General features: G+C 47.9%; 6 protein-coding genes across 6 annotated transcripts; 3 read left to right on the top strand and 3 right to left on the bottom strand.

The window, feature by feature from the left end:
- The first annotated feature begins 63 nt into the window (after positions 1–63).
- F4822DRAFT_347335 (Vps51/Vps67-domain-containing protein) lies at positions 64–1,352 on the top strand. The gene is made up of 2 exons (XM_051455904.1): positions 64–695; positions 779–1,352. The coding sequence occupies exons 1-2, from the start codon at positions 192–194 to the stop codon at positions 1,184–1,186; spliced, it is 912 nt and encodes a 303-aa protein (XP_051311329.1). The 5' UTR covers positions 64–191; the 3' UTR covers positions 1,187–1,352.
- On the bottom strand, positions 1,038–2,816 carry F4822DRAFT_347339 (NGG1p interacting factor 3). Its single transcript, XM_051455905.1, has 4 exons — positions 2,377–2,816; positions 2,273–2,316; positions 2,067–2,207; positions 1,038–2,012 (listed from the first exon to the last, which is right to left on the bottom strand). The coding sequence occupies exons 1-4, from the start codon at positions 2,661–2,663 to the stop codon at positions 1,342–1,344; spliced, it is 1,143 nt and encodes a 380-aa protein (XP_051311330.1). The 5' UTR covers positions 2,664–2,816; the 3' UTR covers positions 1,038–1,341.
- Positions 2,817–2,923: 107 nt separating this feature from the next.
- On the top strand, positions 2,924–3,812 carry F4822DRAFT_413427 (bola-like protein). The gene is made up of 2 exons (XM_051459045.1): positions 2,924–3,207; positions 3,313–3,812. The coding sequence occupies exons 1-2, from the start codon at positions 3,072–3,074 to the stop codon at positions 3,549–3,551; spliced, it is 375 nt and encodes a 124-aa protein (XP_051311331.1). The 5' UTR covers positions 2,924–3,071; the 3' UTR covers positions 3,552–3,812.
- Positions 3,813–6,719, bottom strand: F4822DRAFT_413429 (Adaptor protein complex beta subunit). Its single transcript, XM_051459046.1, has 4 exons — positions 6,255–6,719; positions 5,546–6,183; positions 4,744–5,489; positions 3,813–4,692 (listed from the first exon to the last, which is right to left on the bottom strand). Exons 1-4 carry the CDS (start codon positions 6,485–6,487, stop codon positions 4,069–4,071), a joined length of 2,241 nt encoding a protein of 746 aa, XP_051311332.1. The 5' UTR covers positions 6,488–6,719; the 3' UTR covers positions 3,813–4,068.
- A 232-nt stretch (positions 6,720–6,951) lies between these two features.
- F4822DRAFT_413432 (uncharacterized protein) lies at positions 6,952–9,226 on the bottom strand. Its single transcript, XM_051459047.1, has 2 exons — positions 8,776–9,226; positions 6,952–8,710 (listed from the first exon to the last, which is right to left on the bottom strand). Exons 1-2 carry the CDS (start codon positions 8,968–8,970, stop codon positions 7,376–7,378), a joined length of 1,530 nt encoding a protein of 509 aa, XP_051311333.1. The 5' UTR covers positions 8,971–9,226; the 3' UTR covers positions 6,952–7,375.
- A 1,508-nt stretch (positions 9,227–10,734) lies between these two features.
- F4822DRAFT_432413 (uncharacterized protein) lies at positions 10,735–20,221 on the top strand (the record flags this gene model as incomplete). Its single annotated transcript, XM_051461644.1, has 3 exons — positions 10,735–11,053; positions 11,108–18,892; positions 18,948–20,221. The coding sequence occupies 3 exons, from the start codon at positions 10,735–10,737 to the stop codon at positions 20,219–20,221; spliced, it is 9,378 nt and encodes a 3,125-aa protein (XP_051311334.1).
- Positions 20,222–20,430: the final 209 nt, after the last annotated feature.

Raw genomic sequence — 20,430 nt, forward strand, 5'->3', positions numbered from 1 at the left:
GCTATAACCGCGAGAGATCGGCAGCTAAACAAGCGCTAAACCTTTCGCTAACATAACTGGAAAGCTGTAATCTGTAAACTTCGACCTCACAACAATACCTACTCCTATATCGAAGAGCTGCCCTTCTACCCTCCGCAAATTGCTACTCCTAAAATAAAGACCCTATAGAGAAACCTATATAAAGCGACAAAATGTCAACAATAGCTTCCCCCCGTGACCCCCCTCGACGCACGAGTTCATACCAAGCCGGCGGCACGACACCAACCTCATCCACACGACCCAGTCTCGATTCCTCGCGATCGCCCATTGGATCACCGAACCCGAATGTAGGCAGCAACAATGTAGCGGCTCCGAATACGAATACCGGAACGAGGCGAAACCGCGCCGCACTGCGCGAATATTATAACCTAAAAAAACAGCAGCCACCACAAGTCGCGGTAACAGACCCGTTTGGTGAAACATCGGGTGAACCTGGACAGGAACAATACTCAGAGGTGCCGCCTGGTGAGATGGATAAGGAGGGTTTTGATGCGGATACCTTTGTGAAGAAGGCCCTAGCTGAGAATGGTATGGAGGAGCTGCTACGATTATACACACGTGTTTTGGGCGAGACGAGGGCGTTGGACGCCGAGAAAAAAGCGCTAGTCTACGATAATTATAGCAAGTTAATCACAGCTACGGAGACGATACGAAAGGTTAGTGCTCTTTGCTCTTCCGCCCCGAAAGCCGAATAGGTATACATTATGGGAGAATTATGGGGTGCTAACGGATATACAAGATGAGAACGAATATGGATCCATTAAATCCAATGGCTTCTACGCTCGACCCAGCAATTGCTCAGATATACTCCCAAGCCTCTGCAATACGCGACTCGCTACGAAAATCGGTTCCACCCCCTGATACGGCTAAGGCTGAAGCGGAGGAAGTACGTCGAAGGAAGGCACGGACGAAACAGCTAGCTATCGAGGTTCTAGACGCCCCGGACAGAATACGAGCACTTGTGAGCGAAGGGCGACTAGAGGATGCGAGACAAGCTTGGAAAATGCCGCGAAGACTTCTATTGGTTTGGAAGGAACAAGGTATTGGTGGTCCTGACGTGGAAGCCTGTATAGAGGATGGTGATGCAGCTCTTGAAGGCGAGCCGAGCAAAGGTAGTTGGCGGGATTTGGATTCGAAAGCCTCATGATGACTGAGTATTCTACGATTGACAAATTCCCGCATTGAAGGCCCACGACCTACGACAAGTTGCCCTAGGTTCTTCCGCCGAGACACGTTAGGTGACGAGGGAACGTGCCATCTTAATTGCCATACCGATGGGTCCGGGCAGCAAGTTGGAATTCCTTAAGCTAAACCGCTAACATCGATTATCTCAAAGGGATCGCGATCCGCCTTACTGACGATCACACGAGTGTCTCCGTACAAAGTTGTCTCTAATTCGACCTCCAACATAGGTTTTAGTCTTGTTTCCAAGTATTTTCGTTCCGAGTTGCTGTGGAAGACGGTGACGACGATCTGACCTAGCTGGGTGTGTCGAAGTGCATAGTGGTGAGCCATTTCCCCAGTCACGAGGACTTGTGCATCCGTATCCCTCAGGACATCAGATCCTGAGCCAGCGCAGACAGCTACCTTTGAAATTTCATGCGTTTTGGTGAGATCTCTTAGCGCGGGCGGCAGGGCGACCATTATATAACGTTGATCACCCACACCAATCGAGAGTCGCTTAAGAAGAGTCTGTAAGGTGGTGGGATGGGCCAGCTCAAATGACCGTCCGTAGCCAGTGCCCTGGTGTCCTTCAGGTAAAGGTCGAGAGATAGGCTGGACGACAGTTCGCTTCACTTGATGTTCCCCATCTAGCAGAATATCACAAAGCCAGTCGTTCAAGCCTCCACTCGCGGCATCCATGGCCGTGTGAGGGCAATAGACGGAGATCCTCTCGGCAACTAGGCGGAGGAGAAGAGTTTGCATGGGGTCCTTGGTAGTAAGAGATTTCAAAGGTCTGAAAATGACGGGGTCTATGTGACGTCAGTTACCAAGGTTTATGTCCGACAAGGGAGAGGAACTCGCACGATAGCAAACAATCATCTTTGCCCCTTCCTCCAGTGCCTCGTCAACTACCGCAGACGTTAAATCATTCGTAAGAAGAACCGTGCCGCCAAACCCTTTTTCAGGATTCGATGATGGTGGCAGTGGCGCTTGGTCGAGAAGCACTATTTTATCATTAGTATCATGATTAAAAACACGAATTATACCTAAGCATTAAAACTCATCTCACATCCTGTGTTGTCCCATGCCTTATCAGCTAGCTCTTCAGGGAACCTGCAATCCACGTTAGCTCATAATAAGATCTAAGCCTTTGAGGAGAAATGGGTTACTGACAGCGTCTTCATTGCAGCGACCACCGCATCCGTGAGATTAGTCACGGGTGGTGCCGCCATGGTTTTGGATGTACTGAAGCTTCGGTCTTGTCGTCTAGTAGTCACAGATATCCTGGGGTTTATGATTCTGTTTTGTAGTAATACTTGACTACGTTTGCTGGCGCTGGTGAAATTGGTGGATGGTCTCGATCTTCTAATTCGATAAAAGTGAAAAAGACGATGTGAGGCGGAATTAGAGATCCGGTTTGGCAACAAATTCAGAATATTCGTCTGTCGCCAAATTGACATCGCATTTGGACCTTAACTGATCTGAATCCTAGTGAAGCGGTCTCTAAGTCACCAGCAAATGCTATCGAATTGGGTAAATTAGGAAATAACTTCACATGGTCGTACGAGAGTTCAGGTACAGTAATTGTAGCTTGCGCCTCAAGAGCTCCAGCCACAGCAGCCCACTCAACCCCACCATCGGAGTTATCTGCTTGGTACGACCCGAGATCCAATTTCATCATCGCGGGGCAGTCTTTATGTAAAGTACTTCCTTATTAATTAATACAAGTACACTATCTTCACCTTTGCGGTCTATACTTTACATAACCTCCAGTCTTTATTTCTCTATCACTACGTGCGCACAATTACACAGGTGAACTAGCAACATATAGCTACGCCAATTCAACACAATAAAAGAGACAATCAATCATGCAATCATCCGGTACGAACCGAATAAACCCGACCGATACGAACATGGCCGAGGCCACGATCACAGAAGCGTCGCTCAAAGCGGCACTAACCGAGCGCTTGAAGGCAATCCACGTCGAAGTCACCGATATGTCCGGTGCGTTGCATATCCATCTCCCATTCCATGCGCCAACCCGTTTCCCTCATACCTCCAAATCCCACCGCTCAAAATCCAAACCAACTAACCCTCCTATTCTCCTAGGCGGCTGTGGCCAATCCTTCACATCCCTAATCGTATCCCCCCAATTCGGCGGCCAATCAAGCCTAAAACGACACCGCGCCGTAAACGCAGCATTGCGCGATGAAATCGCAGCTATCCACGCTTGGAGCGCCAAGTGTCAGACACCAGATGAATGGGAGCGCGACAAGGCTTCTAAGAACGATGATGGACCGCCGTTGGATGGGACGGTGAGGGGGCAGGTGCAGGGTGTTGATGCTTGAGAGGATGATTGGACTGTTGCGCAAGATATACATGATCTACGGAAAAGAAAGACGGGAGGCCGTCGCGATCTAGTAGAGATGATTTTGGGTATATCCCAAAAAGGCGAATACTCCTCGGAATGAAATAAGTGCCCGTTGTGGGGAGGCAAGCGAGGAGAGGGGAGAGAAGATGATTATACCAAGGCGAATATAACTTTGATCAGGATGTGAGCATAAAGCACATGAGGAAGCACATCAGTCAGGCGAGAATATGTCCTCATATCATAATTTCTCATCTACTAAGCTAAGCTTTTGTCCCTTATCCTCGTCTGAATATACCGATGCTTTTTCCATAAGTCATCCATCTAGCAAAAGGGTCACCCCCTTTCTCTTTCTGCCATATACTCCATCAGTTTCGTGACACCATTCAAAGTGCGCTTTCTTAGAGATCAAGCAAATTGTCTTTGCTCTTCTCTCGACGTTCATCCGCCCAGGGGTTCCGGGTTACCATTCTTCGAGGTTCTTGGTCCCGCTTCGCCTAGAAGAGGCCTAGGAGGTCCTCGTTGTTCCCGCCCTGCTTCTGCTCCGTGCTTCCTCCCACATGACCAAGTTGTACCGACGCTGGCGGGGGCTGGCTCGATCCGCTCAAATCTAATCCCCCGAATCCGTTCATAAGGTCATTTACATCACTACCACTACCACTAGCAGCGGGAGCGCTGGCAAAGTTATTTTGTTGCGGCGGTGGAGCATCGAACAAACCCATCATATCCGCCATTCCACCCGACGGAGCAGCTCCGCCAGCTGGGCTGGCCACACGATCCGGTGTAGCCGACGCCGAGTTTTGTTCTTGCGATGCCGGCGCAGCGCCGTCGAAGTCGATATCCAATAGGTTTTCGATGTTGCTCTGCGCGGGTGCTCCATTTTGACCAGCAGCAGCAACCGAAGCCGCAATAGGGTTTTCGGCTGCGTTCTGCCGCTGTTCTTGAATGGCTGCTCGTTGGATCTCGTCGGCACCAAATCGTCCTTTTCCGACAAATGACTCTGGTGGCTTGTGGTAAACCGACGCCAATGTTGAGAGTTCGCCAAGAAGTTGCTCCAGTAGAGTAGCGGGTAAGCTCGTCATTGTGGTCGTGATGGCTGGCTTTTGCGACAGGACAATATTCTAATACTCGTTAGATTGGCGACCGAGGAATGGAGTTCGGAAATACAATACCTTTGCAACATCAAGATCCCCTGACAGAAGTCGCCAGTATACATACGCTCGATCTCGAATATCCGGGTTGTCGTTTTCTGCTGTTGCTGCCTGTAGAACCTTTTGTACTAGCCCCTGACCATTGCTTGGCTTTTTTAAGAACAATTTGACCACCGCCGTCAAAATTTGCAATTGTGTTTGCGTAAATTCTTCCATGAAACCGTCCACAAAACTGGCCAATATCTCATCCGCATTGTTGATCTTCTCCGCATACTCGCCGACAATCCATATTAACGAACCTCTGGCGTTAGGTTCATCCAACTCGTCGATGTGGTTGCAAAGCGTCGGAATAACACCTTCGTAGCCGGGGTATTTTCTGAGGATATCCTTGATGACGACAATAACTTCTTGGACGACGTAGTTCACCTTAGTAGCAATCAAATCCAATAATGCATTGACGCATTTCTCGCTAGCACCCTCGATCTTAATCGCAACTTGCCCGATGGCTTTGACGGCCCTTCGAACAAAGTCCATGTCCACTTCCAATGCATACTCCTTCAATTCAGCTAGTAATTGTTCGTAGTTCTTCTCGTTCGCTATCCTCACCATAATCTCGAGTTTCTGTAGTTTGACATACGGTGGATCGTTGTACTTGCAGAAGAACACTCTTAGTTCTTTGCTTAGGATATCGGGCTTGGCCTGTAGGAGTAGATCGATGTTTCGTAACGCAACGTATTGAACTTCGGGGGCGGATGCAACAAGGGTGACTATACATACATCATCAGCGACGGACTTCAACGGATAAAGACCAGAGAACACTAACCTAGGGGAGGTGCCATCTTCTTCAGATATTGTCGGACTAAATCAGCGTTGATGAGCTTCATGTGAATGAATACAACTTTGACGGCGGCGAGCACGACACTAGGATTCACGTGTTGGAATTGCGGCGCTACTCGTTCGCAAATATGTTCCGACTCCTTAACATCTTGGGGTGGGTAATCTGCCAGCGTTGAAAGGATCGTCACTCTACCCCATTCGGTACACTCATTTAGCGCCATAAGCAATTTCTTGAGTGTCGCCGGCGTAATCACCAATGCTCTCGTCTCCGGTGCCGTCTCAGCTATTTCCGCAAGTGCTTGTACCGAGTTCGCAACGACCATGGGGTTAGGATCTCCAATCATTTCTTGGAGTATTTCGAGGAATCCGTTTTCTATACACATTGAGGGGTTCAAGTCGAACAATTTCGCAACACAAATGGCGGCTGTTTTCCGAACATAGGGTGATTCGTCTCGTAACGTTTTTCGCAGAGGTTCCTCCATGTAATCGACCATCTTATCTACTCGAATACAACCCATCGTTCTAATAGCGAGTGCTCTTATGAGAGGGTTCGGATCTTCTGCATCTTGGACGAAGGTGTTCACCGCGAGAATACATAGGTCGGGATGTGATTTTGCGTAGTTCCTATTCGTCGGGTTAGGCCACTGATATAATGAATTTCGAAGCGCTTTCTGAAGCCCATGCAGTTAACTTACATCAAATACAGATAAACCAGCTTCTTCTGGTCTAGGTCGGCAGTTGCTATGTTCTTCAGCACATCGGGGAATAGTTGTGACACGTCTTTGCCCAACGTCATAGCCATAATCGTCTTCTGGATGGATTCTTTCCTTTCCCACGCATATTGAGATACCAGGCCAGCTCGCAACTCGAATGTTTCGCCTTTCCTAGGTACGGCGAAAGCGCCGCGAATGCGACTGACCGCCGACATTTTGTGATGTTATGGGAGTCGAAAGTCGGGGGGGAGTAGTGATAATTGGGGGGAATTAAGGGGGCCCTTTCAGGGCTATTAGGAGTGCATCGACCTTAAATCCTTCACAAAAGCCCTTGTTGAAGATGTTCGCCTATATCGTATACCGTATTGTATAAAAGAGCAGTAGAAAGGTGTTATGTTGAAAGAATTAGGTACTGAATTGTAATGTACAGCAGGTACCCATTCAAATCGACCCCCCTGTTAAGAAGGGCTACGACTACCCTGTTTTAATGTGGCTGAAACTGAAGCCACGCCAATATCCGATAACGCAATCGTTGATAAGATATCTTATAGGTACCGAGGTACTTATTCTACTGGCTCAATTCATCAACCTGTGGATATCAATCAAAAAGAACTCGAGGATCTAGCTTTCTACACATGTAGGCTCAAATTAACCCGATTTGGTGGTAACCTTGGTATTAACTGCCTGTTTCATTCCACATGGTGAGTTGAGACCATATCTACTTTCCACCGTGACGAGGTAATTCATGGAACAACAAGCTCATTATGTACTTATTAAATTAGGCAAACTTCCCAAATCTCCGTCGACTCTTCATCGAGGCACGATCAGATGACGAAGAAAGAGAAGTATCACGCAGGGCCGTAAGTCGCAGAAATGCCACCTGCTACTCTTCCCTGATAGCTAAGCTAACATGTACTAGTTTTACAATGCAGTATTATTCATGAGCTCGGTTGCTGTCTTCAGTCTCATAGCTCAAAGGATGAATGCCAGTAAATAATTAGGGGGTATGAAAGCGAAACATTGCTCCAGATCATCGCCAACATCTTCATAGCAAGCTTAGAATTGACAGACCTTTCATCATCCTGCAAACCGTGCCTGACTGCTTAATCTGACTCGCTGTCGCTTCCAAGAAAAGCCAGATCGGCCATCCTTTTCGATACTCGCGGGTTTGCCTTGACTTCCTCCTCTTCTTCCTCGTCCCCATTGTCATCAACGTCATCCATGACATCATCTTCTTCGTCTTCAATCTCCTTCGATGGCTTCTTAGTAGACTGGCTTCTCGAAGCACGACCGCGACCGGCCCCAGTACCCCAGTTGCGATTCATCTCGGTGACGGCTTCTAGGTCAGCCATAAGTTCTCGTTTCTCCTTGATCTCCTTTGCTTTTGCTTCAGAAAAGCGACTCTCGATTCCGATGTCTCGAAGCATCTCCTTCAGATGTCTGATCTTGGCTCGACTGTTGTCGCCGTACTTCTTCAGCTCGATCCCCCAAATCTTGCGAACTCCACACTTGACTAGTTGTCCTTGCAACTTCTTAATTTCCGCTTCATCTCCGGACGGCTCTTTCGTTTGCTTCGGCTTGGGAGCTCCCTTCGCTCCCTTGGATTTGCGCTTCTTGGGGATCGGCTCGTCTATAAGAGACGACAATTCGGAACCTGAGTCATCGGCCTTTGCCGCTTTGCTATCTTCACCATCTAACTCCTTGGGCTTTGAGTCTTCGTCTGACTCCTCTGTCTTACTCTTGTCCTTCGTTTCCGGGCTTGTCTTAGACTTGACACCACCATCAAGGTCTTCATCCACTTCATCCTTCGCCGTTCCTTTCTCCCCGTCGGCCAAATCATCCTCGCTATCAGATTCCACCTTGGTGTCCTTAGCTTTCTGCTTCTTGATAGGTGCTTGACGTTTTCGCTTCGTCGTCGTAACCTTCTCTACGTCACTATCTGCTTCATCCTTGACACCATTCTTAGACTTGCGGCGGGGTGCGGCTTTCTTCGGGACCTTCTTCTTGTTCTTAGGCTTCTCTTCCGAGTCGCTTAAATCGCTCAACTCAGACTCCGTCTCCTCTTTCTTGGATTTGCGACGCGACGCGGCTTTCTTGGGAGCAGCTTTCTTGGATTCCTGTTCGGATGAAACGAGATCGCTTAATTCAGAGTCCGAGTCTTCTTTCTTGGCGGCTTTCTTTGTAGTCGCTTTCTTCGGGGCTGCTTTCGCTGGCTCCTTGGGGTCGCTTAGGCTGCCTAAGTCGCTCAGTTCTGACTCGGATTCTTCTTTCTTAGACTTGGCTTTCTTAGACGAGGTAGCGCGCGATGTTTTCTTCTGGCGCTTTGGCGAGGGGGTTAGGTCGTCACTCGATTGTCGCTTGACGCCGTTCTTTGGTTCTGGCTTAACCTTAGCTACCGGGGACGACGCAGATTCCTCTTCGTCGGCTCCTAGTTGGTTCTGTATATCATATTAGATAATTCCGCGAAGTGGGGGTGACTAGAAGGTAAAGTAGAAGCACTCACGAAAGAGTCTTGGATAATGTCTTTGCTAGAATCTTTCCACTCTGACGTTCGGAAAAATCCCTTCTCGAGTCCATTCTTCTCTTCGACATATTGGCGGACACTGTTCGTAGTGACTTGATCCGATCCGCGTTCGGCAACAAAGGCGCGAACTCCGTCGCGAAGAAGCGTCTTTAGATCCTCTTTCGTCGGCGCCATTAGATCGAATCGGTAGGGGCAATCAGATTCAATAGGTGTTAGATATCAAATGCGGTTGACTATACCAAATAGGATGCGCGATGCTTAATTCTAAGAATAGAATTATCGCACCGACACAATCGCCGAAAGAATGATTGTTCGCGCGTCGAGGGATCCAGGTCGCGTGGCAGATGTGTATGTAAGTGGAGAAATTGGCGATGGTGTTAGCGCTGGAGGCACTGGGGCCGATCGTTCAGGACGAACGGATTTGAGACAGGGATAAATACCTAAGTTCCACAAATATGCCAATTGGCCAATCGGAATTCAAGTACGTCGGCAAGTGTAAAACTACAATAAATGTACCTAAGTACCGAGCTAAGACTCAATATCCTTTCAAAGCTCGCAGGCATACCCTAGTAAATACACATTATGTACGAAGACACCAACAGGCCCAAAACGGAACCTCCCTCCTAACCTCCATTTCCATATCACAAGACGGAAACTTGCGGCTAGACACATACATGTATTACATATTTATTCAATTTAGGCATACAAACGGCATCAGGATCCATATGTGATAGTCCATACCACATTGGATTATTCTCCTTTCCAGAACCTTGGAAATCCAAAGTATCACCGTCTGCTTGAAAGTACCAGCTGTCCAGCCACACCGCGTTATGGAATACGTTTGCAAGGCTCATTCATCTCGGGGGCCTCCCAAAACTGAGATACTTATGTATGTAGATTAACATGGTCCGGGGGGTCTTGTCTAAGCGCCTGGAAAGAAGAAACAGCAACCTACCCCCACGGAAGACGGGCTCGGGCCGCATCTGATGGAAACCTGGAAGAGTACCCGCCACCCGCAGCCTTACATCAAACCCTTTTGTTACGACAATTTTTTACTTTCTTTCTCGGATTCTACATTTCATATTATCAATACAATAGTTATTTGGCTAACCAGATGTTGAATGGTTGTTTCTCTTAAATGGAATGGCTAATCTTTACAGATTGCAAATTCCCCACGAGAAATGCCAGAGTTGTAATTGTGTGCAGCCCAGAGTGATTCATTTCGCCGCCGACTTGTCATAATGGCCTCAATATCGGTACACGTGGGGCTAATCAAACGCCCATTTCTAGGTATTCATCATGACTGTACCTAGGAAAGGAAAGTCAGGAGTCTGCACGCCGGTTGACTGTCTTGGGGGAATATCATATATCATTTGAGGCTACGGCTGTTGGTGCCCGAACAACTCAAAAAGTGATAGAAGGTGTAACAGTAGGCCTCCAGTGAGATTCGAAACCAACCCGTCATATTCGTGTATGAATTCATCCACGCCCCCATGATTGCTTTCTTTTTATTCTATATCAGTATGCCTACAGGTCCGTTGGACTTAGGTGATTTTCAAACATGAAAGCCGCCACTTAAAGCTGCGAAATGCATCTAGGCCGGTTACCTGCAAACAATAAATACACCAAGCTTTGACCTGTTTTATCGTACCGTGGCGTGCGTGTATTCCTCCTACCTCAGTGGGTGCCTAGCCTACTACTGGCTGCACGACTTCCTAAACAGAGAAATACACACATAAATCTAAGTGCTTGACGATTACCTAGCAACGACTTTCAACTATTTCCCACCCACCAGGTTTATTACCTTACTTTTTTTTTCCCTAGTCATTGAAGTACTTCATCAAACCACCCACACTTATACTTATATTTCTCCAAACCGACATTGTTGAACCTCCCCCCCTTCCAACACTGTGCTCCCACATAAGGGCTACCGTAAAGATGGCATCCATTCCCCAAATCCAACCCATCAACCTATCCGCTAAGGAGATCCGCTACATTTTCCATCATGTTTTTCTTCCTCCGCTCCTACCTCAGAAAGATGACTATGACGTAAAGAATGAAGAGGCCTTGCTACAGGCCATCATTGACTCTCTTTCGGCATTTAGAGGTTATGTACAAGAAAGTCAATCCAGCATGGCCGACTCAGCGCATGCTACGATGGAACGCCTATATCAAACTCACGATTTTCAACTTGGAGATACATCCCAAATCAACGAAGAACAGCTTCTAAATGCTTTCGAATCCATTCAGAATCAAGGTTAGTATCTCACCATGTTTGGGAATCCAATCGGCTTACCACATATTTCATTAGATGTCACGATTCCGCTCCATGTTCGAGTTCAAAACTGCGGCGTAATCTTTGTAAGATCCGGCGAGGCTGTTATCGTCAAGATGTTCGAGCTTTCCGCTCTTAATCGCGACGTGATGTCTACTAAAGGGGGATTACGCCGAATCTTCCCAGGCTCCGCTATAAAAATACCTATGGAAACCTTCCGATCCTGTCAATTCCGTGCTACGTTAGCCGGTACACTTGCGAAAATGAGTTTCCAAGAAGCCCACGGTACGAAGCCTCAAGTAAGAAAGAACGGCCGGCTACAAGACGAAGATCGGGACACTACACATCCAAAGATGGTAACCCAACTCCTTTCTTCTTTCCTACTATCTGTAGGCGAGCAAGTGGAGGTTGTGAGCATTTGGAAGAACACCCGCGAAGAGGTATTTTGGCAAAATACCAAGCTCCCTTTTCACCGATCAGCCCTTTGGATGTTCATACGTGTGACCCTGCAACTTGAATTCTCAGAAGCAGAGACGCGGGTCGGTTATTCTGGTCAAACCTATAAGGTGTACATGTTATTTTTCATGGCCTACATTCTGGGACGGGCGAATGAAATAGGCCCCGCGAGTGAAGTCTTATCAGCCATGAGTGCCAAGGTATCTCGTCGATACCAGAAGCTTTTCGGAGTTGTCCCTCGGAGGATAGCCACGTTCATAGACTCCATTCTATCAGTGACTAGCAATATACTCCAAAAGCGGTGGTCTCGGATAATGGAACTGGACAATCCTGTCAAGACGTTTAAAGCCCTCCAGAGTCTAAAATTTAAGGACGATACAACCATGACATTTCCCGAACTAAAGATATTCATTAATTCCATAGAGCGACGCGGAAGGAACAACAAGCCTTTTGAATTCCTCGGAAACTGTCCTTTAGACAATTACAGGGCTGATATGCTTCCCGATCTTTCTATGATGTCAGATGATACCCCCATGACATATAAGCTAGCAATTTTTGAGCATTGGGTTGCCTCATCCTTGGGGGGTTGGATAAGATCCAAATCCGCTCACCCAGCAACATGTGGCGTTTTGAGGCGAGCGATAGAGAAATACCACAAGGAAGCTCTTGCGCACTACGAAGACAACCCTGAGTTGACATCCATTATGATTCTTACTATTCTTGAGCTCTGGGTTGCATCCGATAGATCAGCAGTGAAGATCTGCAGCTTGTTGCGAGAGTACAAACCGGAGATTCCGATAGAGACCTTGCAGAACCTTAACTTGCCGATGAGGGAACAGATGATAAGACTGAAGAATGTTGAGGAATATTTGGCGAGTCGTGTATCCCGCGCCGGATTCCACATGTCCGAGGTTCTCTACCACTTTGGTAGTGCTGACTGCTTTTCTGTGCGGTATTTCAACCAGTCTTTCGAACATCAGGAACTAAAGGCAAGGATCGAAAGCCGGGCAGAATCGGAAAGAGACGCAAAGCGTGAAGAGTTTCAACAGAAAAAAAATGAATACCACGAGAAGACCCAACGTGCCAACCAAATGTCACACAGTATGGTGGCGAGGGTCAATTCCAAAGGCGTAGCTTTCAATTCCTGCCGCAATAATTGCCTAAAATGTAGGCTCAACCGAGAGGCGAAAGCCTTGACTATACGAATTCACGAGTGGCCGTTGCCTGAAGATGAGCTCGACGCTAAGTCGGCCGTCTTCGAGTTGCAAGTACCTCCTTCGTTTGGTCACTGGCGTGACACACTTGTGTTCATAGTTTTAGATGTGTTCAAGTCGGTATACAGCGCCGAGAATAAACCGCGAGCGCGTTATGAACTGTTTTACGCAAGCCTGGAGGACAACTTCCGTGAGTTCGATTCGAGGCAGCGGATAGGCTTATTATCAGAAGTAAAGCCTGAGTTGGGGACGCATCGTCGGATGAAAACCATCGCCAGACATTCTGAGGACAGCGTCTGTTACGCAAACGCTTTGCGTCTTCAGTATTTTGACTATACAAGTGATTGTTTTTCGGCATCCATCTCACCTACAATGAACATCCCAAAGCTATGCACATACTCCTTACCAAGACAGCTAGCCGAAAATAAATCGCTACAGCAGTTCCTCCATCGCCCGGCCGCAACACCAGATGGTCCAATGCCAAATCAGGTCATAGCCACCCAGTCTGCCTGCCCCAATGGCATATCTTTGGAGGAATACAAGGCACTTGCGGTCCTTCCATTAGGATGCTTAATCCAATGGCAGAATGTCTTAGTGCAGCTCGAAATGCCCAGTGTCGACTTTAAAAAGGAAGAGACCGCTCTCTTTATCTCACAAATAATTTTCCAGGCTGGTCCTCGTAGCCGTAACGATGAACTAGGTGTTCTAAGAGATGGTCATGAAATACTCAATGATATACATTTCGCTGAAGCTCTACTAGGCGGCCTAGGCAAGGCAATTGACAGGGTCAAAGAGAATTGGCAATCCTTTCGAGCTCTGGGCATCTTCGTTTCCATAACAAGACGGCTTCTCTCCTTGACACCATCGGCAGATATTGGACAGGGATGTCTCGTTCTCCTCATATTGGTTCGTGATATCGCCTTGAAATGGATCAAGACCCTGGAAGATCAAGTCCAACGCACCACAGATGATGACATACGAGCTGACTTGCGATTGAAAATTGCCAAAATTGGGTTAATCTGTGTGGATACCTTCGAAATCGACGATATCTACCTCCGTACCGTTTTAGCTTCACAAGAGGAAGCATGCAAGATGATAAGATGTTTCATTACCATTCAGGATGGATTACTCTATATCCCAAAGAAAAGCGAAAGTCTCACTGAAATCATGCAGAGGCGCTGGGAGCGGCTTGGGTACCGAGGATTCGCCATCCTTGCCAATGAAATTCTCGTCGAGAATAGCTCAGCTTTAGATGATGCCATAAAAGAAACTTGGACTGCATTCCGCCCGGTCAATAAGTGGGTGGTTCTGCCTAACCCTTATCATCATTGGCTCGAGGGCCGTTCGATACCCGAGAATGAAAGTGGAGATAGACAACTGGTAATTAATTTCAGCTTACTAACAGGCGAGCTCCTTGTTAACGGCAGTCCTTTGAGTCGATTACCTAGAGAATACGAGAGAGATTCCATATATTCAACCTTATTTGGCAAGTCGGTTCTAGAAGTTGTACCGAGTTCTGTCCCTGGAATGCGTTTCTCTTGCCAGAAACCATTTAGCGGTCACGAACTAGACTTCGGGATGGACCACCCGAGAAGGGACATGCTCCTTCGGGCTGTGAACGAAGGCCTAGTATACGAATTAGTCCCTCGATATGTTTTACAGAGGTTATTACCAACGATATTCGTTGAGGACTTTGTTCATTGGTATAATAAAACCAATGGATACTTGGAGTTTTGCCCCCGGGAGCTTCCGTGGACGCACTCGAAACATAATTGGAGACTAGTTTCTTCAGGACCTGCCTGGAAATTAGTTAAGGATGACTCGTACCTCATCTGTAATAACAGCCCAACAGCCAGAGAGGTATATAAAATTCTAAGCCTCCTCGAGGAACAACAGTGGACGCACATTATCCTTCGTGGCTCCACCCTCGACATTGAACTGCCTAGACTAAAGCTAGGGTTCCGTTTGAAAGAAGGAGAATCGAAAGTTTCTTCTCGTCAGTTCCGTGGGATGTCGGTTGATGAAGACCAGTCTATCGAAACTCTTGTTGGACTTCGCAGCAAGCTTGTACTTAAAGGCGATAACGATCAAGACCGGCGCAAGGTTATTCTCCCGAGTGGGAATATCGGGTTCGACAAGACTGACCAACACGTGCATGTTTCTATTGAGACGTGTCCAGACACTAAGATCCATGTCTACGAGATTGACAACTTGCTTGGCAGGCTTATTAACAATAGTAGCCTGCAGAGTAGGTTGTTGATATCGTATCTCCATGCCTTAACCTCTTTCCCCTTGCCCGACCCTCTAACTGGAAAGACAGGGACCGAACAAGCCCTATCCATTTTGGACTCTGCCGCAGTTCGATCTTTCAAGTCTCTTACAAAAGAAAATTTCGACTTGTTAGCAGAAATAGCTGCACTTACTCCGGAGAGGGTTTACTACCCAGCCGACAAACAGGAGATGCAGACAGTAAGCTGGTCGCCACAGCTCGGCTTCTTAGCTCAACACGGTCAATTCTACCAAATTGTACGCTCAATATTTGACCAAGCCGAGGAGTCAAAGTTCCTCTATATGGAATCATATGTCGATCCACCTCTTCTACACAATGTCAATCAAACCTTGCTACGCCGAGACCTCATTCGCTCGTCGACGTTCCGTGTCTCCGGCTTCGGTGCTGAGAAACATACTACCGACCATGATAGGGCATACCAGTCTAGAGATCGTAAGCAATATCCAGCGCAGGCATCTTTGTCCTTTGCCATGTGTAACGTGATCCTCCAAGGGCAGTTCAGCCTCTACGAAGCGCTCCCAAATCAAGACCTGGCCGAATATATTTGGGAGTTTGTTGATACATACGCAAAGGGAGAACTAAAAAACAGACCTAGACATAGTTTTCAGTTATCTTCACTGAATTACGACTCTAGGTTGCTTCTGGAATGGGCCGAGGACGTCTCGGAAGATTGGATCCGCCTCCAACAGGTTTTGAGCGATCCAAGTTCGATGAAGCCTAACAAGTTCCAAGTGATGCTATGGCTTACTACGCTTTCTTTCGCTAAAAATGTCGATGTGACTATTATTCAAGTCCTGGCTTCGTTCTTTGTGGACATCGGAATGTGTTCTATCTTTGCGCCTCCTGGTTCTGTCTTTAAGTTGAATCTTGGTTCGGATATTCACCGTTACGAATTGCGAAGACTCCTTGGAGATGAATGTTTCGACTGGGACCAGAGTCCAGAAGCAGCACTACCCATGAAATATGGAGAGCCGGAATACGATTATGAATTTCGGCGGTCGCAAAGATTCCAGGATAACCAGAAGACGGTGATCGACACCCTATCAGACGCTCTGATAGATCAATGGCCCTGCAGCAGCCCATCCCGCCCCATTAACAGGGGTCCTGTTGAATGGGACAGGTATATCGACATGAATGCTGCCATGACGCGGGCACATGCTTATTTCAAACCGCGCTTTGATAACAGTAGATTCCTCACATATCTTCGGTATATTGGCAACACAATCCCTCAGATTATCTTCCCCATTGAGATCCCGCGATATTCACCATTGGTCCCGCTCGAGAGTTCCCCCAATGAACCTGGATTTGTTAGCGGCGATGATATATTCTCATGTGAGGCCCCAGTGAAGTTACCGCCTGAAGAAGACAGCATGGAACACATATTATCGCCTTTAAACAGCGGAAGTGAACGGAAACCTCGTCTCCCCCGTTTGTTGGAAAGACTCGCGGCGGCGGCGCGATCAGGTTATGAAGAAAGCTATGTGAACGACCTCGATAGTAGTGTCCAGTCGTTGCAGGGCTGGAAGAAGGAGTACTCCTTAGCATCAGATACGCAGGAAATAGGAGAAATTCTGTCTCTTCACCGGGATCGCTGCCAGGCTTTAGTCGATGAAATTCGCGATATCATACTCGGAGCGGTTGGGGCTGATGTCCGAGCCCAGTCAGCTACTTTTCCACATTGGCCAAGGCTCTCCCCAATCTTTTTCTTACAGGGCCTATCTCGAAGCTATGGGCAAAAACTCTCAAAGGATTGGAAAAATTGTCTGGTCCGATATGGGGTGGCTGTCTCTCAGTTACAACGGGCGATTCGTGCTCTGAGAATGGTTCGAAATCCGTCTGCACTTATTAACGAGCTTCGCAACCCCGGTCACAACTGGCAGCCTCGGGACCAACCAGAGTCACTACTTCTGGAAATAGAAAGTGACATCATGATCCGACCAGTCCAAGAGCAAATCGCGGCCAGCATGATAAACCCCGATAGGGGCAAGAATGCGGTTATGCAACTGAATATGGGGGAAGGAAAGTCGTCGGTTATTGTACCCATGGTTGCAGCAGCTCTTGCAGACGGCCAGAGGTTAGTCCGGGTGGTCGTGGGGAAGCCACAATCCAAGCAAATGTACCAAATGCTGGTTTCAAAGCTTGGAGGCTTGCTAGACCGACGTGTTTACCACATGCCGTTCTCTCGCGCCATAAAAGTCGGGCATGAGGAAGTACGGGCAATGAATAAACTGTTCGAGGACTGCAAGGAAAATGGCGGCGTTTTCCTAGTCCAACCGGAACACATCCTTTCTTTCAAGCTTATGGGCATCGAATGTATCTTGACAGGAAAGGAGCAGGTCGGTCGGGCTTTGGTGAAAAGCCAAGGTGTCCTCAATGCATGCACTAGAGATATTGTCGACGAAAGCGATGAAAATTTCAGCGTCAAATTCGAGCTGGTGTATACAATGGGTACACAAAGGCCCACTGAACACAGTCCTGAGAGATGGGTCTGTATCCAACAGGTCCTGGACATAATTAGGGAGGTCGTCTCAGAAGTTTCCCCAGAGTTGCCAAGTTCGCTCGAAGTTGACACCCAGTCGCCTGGATATTTTCCCATGACTCGAATCCTCCAAGCAGATGCTGCAGACCGGATTTTTTCCGAGGTTACAGAGCGAATTTGTGCAACGGGTTTGAATGGGTTTCCGATCACAAGACAGTCGGAACGCATCCGTCAAGCCGTGCGCACATATATCTCTGACATTGAACCAGAAGCAGCTGTTATCGAGCTGGTTGAGGATAAGGATCCAAACGGTTTCTGGGCGAGCGTCAGCCAGAATCTTCTGTTGCTGCGGGGCCTTATCGCTGGCGGGGTCTTAATGTTCGCTTTTGGGAACAAACGATGGAGGGTTGACTATGGTCTTGACCCTAACAGACAGCCGGCTACCAAACTAGCAGTACCGTACAGGGCTAAGGACAGCCCTTCACCTCGATCTGAGTTTAGCCACCCAGACGTCGTCATTATCCTCACATCGCTGAGTTATTATTATGGCGGACTTACCGATGAGGAACTATTCCAAGTATTTTCCCATCTTCTCAGATCCGATCAGGCGGAATTGGAATACCAGGCTTGGCTAAAGGATGCGAAAGGTCTATCCAACGGCCATCGGCAATTGACTGGTATCAACCTTGAAGATAATGAATGTATCCAACAAGTCTTCAAACATTTCCGGTATGCCAAAAGCGTCATTGATTACTTCTTGGCGCACATTGTCTTCCCAAAGGAGATGAAAGAATTTCCGCATAAGCTCTCAGCATCGGGCTGGGACATCGGCGAAGTCAAAACGCACCCGACTACAGGATTTAGCGGTACCAACGACTCGCGCAAGGTACTCCCCCTTGGTGTTGAGCAGCCAGACCCCGACGCCCAGAAGCATACCAACGCCTTGGTATTAGAGAATTTACTCCAACCCGAAAATTGTGTTGAGCTCATGCCGTCTCGCGGAGAGATGGTCGGAACCATCGCCGAAATGCTGCTTGACACTATAACCCAGATGGATCCGCCGACTCGCGTGATATTGGACGTGGGAGCCCAGATACTTGAGCTTGACAATATCGGGGTTGCGAAGACATGGCTAGAAAAGACTTCTGATAATGCACAAATCCAAGCTGCTATCTTCTTTGATGACAACGATGAAATCTGTGTCCTGGATCGAAAGGGTTACCACGAGCCTTTTCAGTCATCTCCCTTCGCTTCACAGCTGGATGTCTGCTTAGTGTTCCTCGATGAGGCTCACACGAGAGGGACCGACTTAAAGCTGCCCAAAGATTATCGTGCAGCAGTCACTCTAGGTGCGAATTTAACAAAGGACAGATTAGTCCAAGGTATGTCAATTTCATATGTTTCTATACAGCCGGATAGTCATCTAACATCGATTAGCTTGTATGCGAATGAGAATGTTGGGGGAAGGCCAATCGGTTGTATTTTGTGTGCCAGCTGAGATCCAGAAAAAGATCCAAGCGCACGGAGGACTGCCCGCCGATCATGAGATCACGGTCTTGGACATTTTGGCTTGGGCGATCGGCGAAACTTGGCATGATATCCACCGCAGCATGGCATTATGGGCATCTCAGGGCCGAAGACATGAGCAACACATGGAGACGTGGGCCAAGGCCCAATCAAATGGAACAATTGAATTCAGCAGCAACCTCGCTCAGGAATACCTCGAAGAGGAGGCTCGCACATTGGAATACAGGTATCGACCCCATGTGAGACAAGACACGAACGATTCGGACGCATCGGCGAATGGAGACGCTTCGGATCCGATTTCCCTGCGTTGCAATGAATTCAAGGATCTGAAACTCGAGGCCGCGGCGCTCCAAGAAGAGGAAGAGAGGGAACTGTCCCCAGAGATCGAGCAGGAAAGGGAAGACCAAAAACCGCCCCCAGCGACACCAGCCCCGCATAGTATTCACAGCGACGTTAGTACCTTCGCATGCTCAGGCACTATTGTTACCAAAACTACAGGATACAAACCTGCATTCTTGGCGTTACGCGAAACTGGAGCATCTTCTCACTTCGACGTATCTCAATTCCGCCCAGGCCTATTGGTGTCAGCCGACTTTATGTGTACAATCATGCGCAGTGGCCTATCGGACAAAATGGACTTGTATCAACGCCCCATACAATGGATATTGACTGCTGGTTCTCCATCCACTGTGGAGCATATGATGGTCATCAGCCCATTCGAAGCACAAAAGCTCTTACCGACAATCATGAGGTCCAAGATTGTCGCGCTGCACTTATATGCGCCGAGAGCGAATCTGGGATATCGTCGACTGGATGCTCTAGACCTATACACGGTACCCGAGCGACTGAACACGCGTCATATACCCCCGCGTCTCATCACTGAGCTGAATCTGTTCGCGGGACAGCTGTACTTCGATTCATTCGAGCAGTACGTAGACGCGTGTAAGTTCCTAGGGATTAGCTGGGACGTACCAGGCGAGGGAGAAGAGATTGCAGCTGATGGGTTCATCCTCCGGGATAGCCAGGGAAGAGTCGGCGGTGAGTCAGGGCTGCGGAACAGCCCAGTCGCGTTCTTCAAAGAGCTTCATACGAAGATCCGACGCAATTGCGAAAGTATCGACAAGACGCATATGGGGAAGTTACTGGACGACCAACTGCTAAAGCCATCCGACTTCGAGAATTAGGTAATGGAGGATAGGATAAATTGTCGGAGCTTGGGATAAAATGAAAGGCAATAATGAAATGAAGGAAGATAACAATAAAGGTGTGTTACACATACAGTAAGCATGTCTCAATATTTATGCAGCCTTCGGAGTTTCTCGCGTTTTTTTCACCTATGTGCCCCTTTTCGAACGCGATATTCCCACAAATGCCCAACAATTCCGCATTGAAT

Source organism: Hypoxylon trugodes (assembly GCF_022578975.1).
Source record: "Hypoxylon trugodes strain CBS 135444 unplaced genomic scaffold F4822scaffold_8, whole genome shotgun sequence".
NCBI lineage: Eukaryota > Fungi > Ascomycota > Sordariomycetes > Xylariales > Hypoxylaceae > Hypoxylon > Hypoxylon trugodes.

What these genes read in the sequence shown, in the direction of transcription:
- F4822DRAFT_413429 (XM_051459046.1), bottom strand. Translation starts at nt 6,487, where the DNA reads ATGTCGGCGGTCAGTCGCATTCGCGGCGCTTTCGCCGTACCTAGGAAA. An exon ending in CTGGTTTATCTGTATTTGAT is followed by an intron (nt 6,184 to 6,254) that starts GTAAGTTAACTG and finishes CCCGACGAATAG; the next exon opens with GAACTACGCAAAATCACATC. An exon ending in GAAGATGGCACCTCCCCTAG is followed by an intron (nt 5,490 to 5,545) that starts GTTAGTGTTCTC and finishes ATGTATGTATAG; the next exon opens with TCACCCTTGTTGCATCCGCC.
- F4822DRAFT_413432 (XM_051459047.1), bottom strand. Translation starts at nt 8,970, where the DNA reads ATGGCGCCGACGAAAGAGGATCTAAAGACGCTTCTTCGCGACGGAGTT. An exon ending in ACATTATCCAAGACTCTTTC is followed by an intron (nt 8,711 to 8,775) that starts GTGAGTGCTTCT and finishes TATGATATACAG; the next exon opens with AACCAACTAGGAGCCGACGA.
- F4822DRAFT_413427 (XM_051459045.1), top strand. Translation starts at nt 3,072, where the DNA reads ATGCAATCATCCGGTACGAACCGAATAAACCCGACCGATACGAACATG. An exon ending in CGAAGTCACCGATATGTCCG is followed by an intron (nt 3,208 to 3,312) that starts GTGCGTTGCATA and finishes CTATTCTCCTAG; the next exon opens with GCGGCTGTGGCCAATCCTTC.
- F4822DRAFT_347335 (XM_051455904.1), top strand. Translation starts at nt 192, where the DNA reads ATGTCAACAATAGCTTCCCCCCGTGACCCCCCTCGACGCACGAGTTCA. An exon ending in CTACGGAGACGATACGAAAG is followed by an intron (nt 696 to 778) that starts GTTAGTGCTCTT and finishes CGGATATACAAG; the next exon opens with ATGAGAACGAATATGGATCC.
- F4822DRAFT_347339 (XM_051455905.1), bottom strand. Translation starts at nt 2,663, where the DNA reads ATGTCAATTTGGCGACAGACGAATATTCTGAATTTGTTGCCAAACCGG. An exon ending in GGCATGGGACAACACAGGAT is followed by an intron (nt 2,208 to 2,272) that starts GTGAGATGAGTT and finishes ATGATAAAATAG; the next exon opens with TGCTTCTCGACCAAGCGCCA. An exon ending in AAAGATGATTGTTTGCTATC is followed by an intron (nt 2,013 to 2,066) that starts GTGCGAGTTCCT and finishes GACGTCACATAG; the next exon opens with ACCCCGTCATTTTCAGACCT.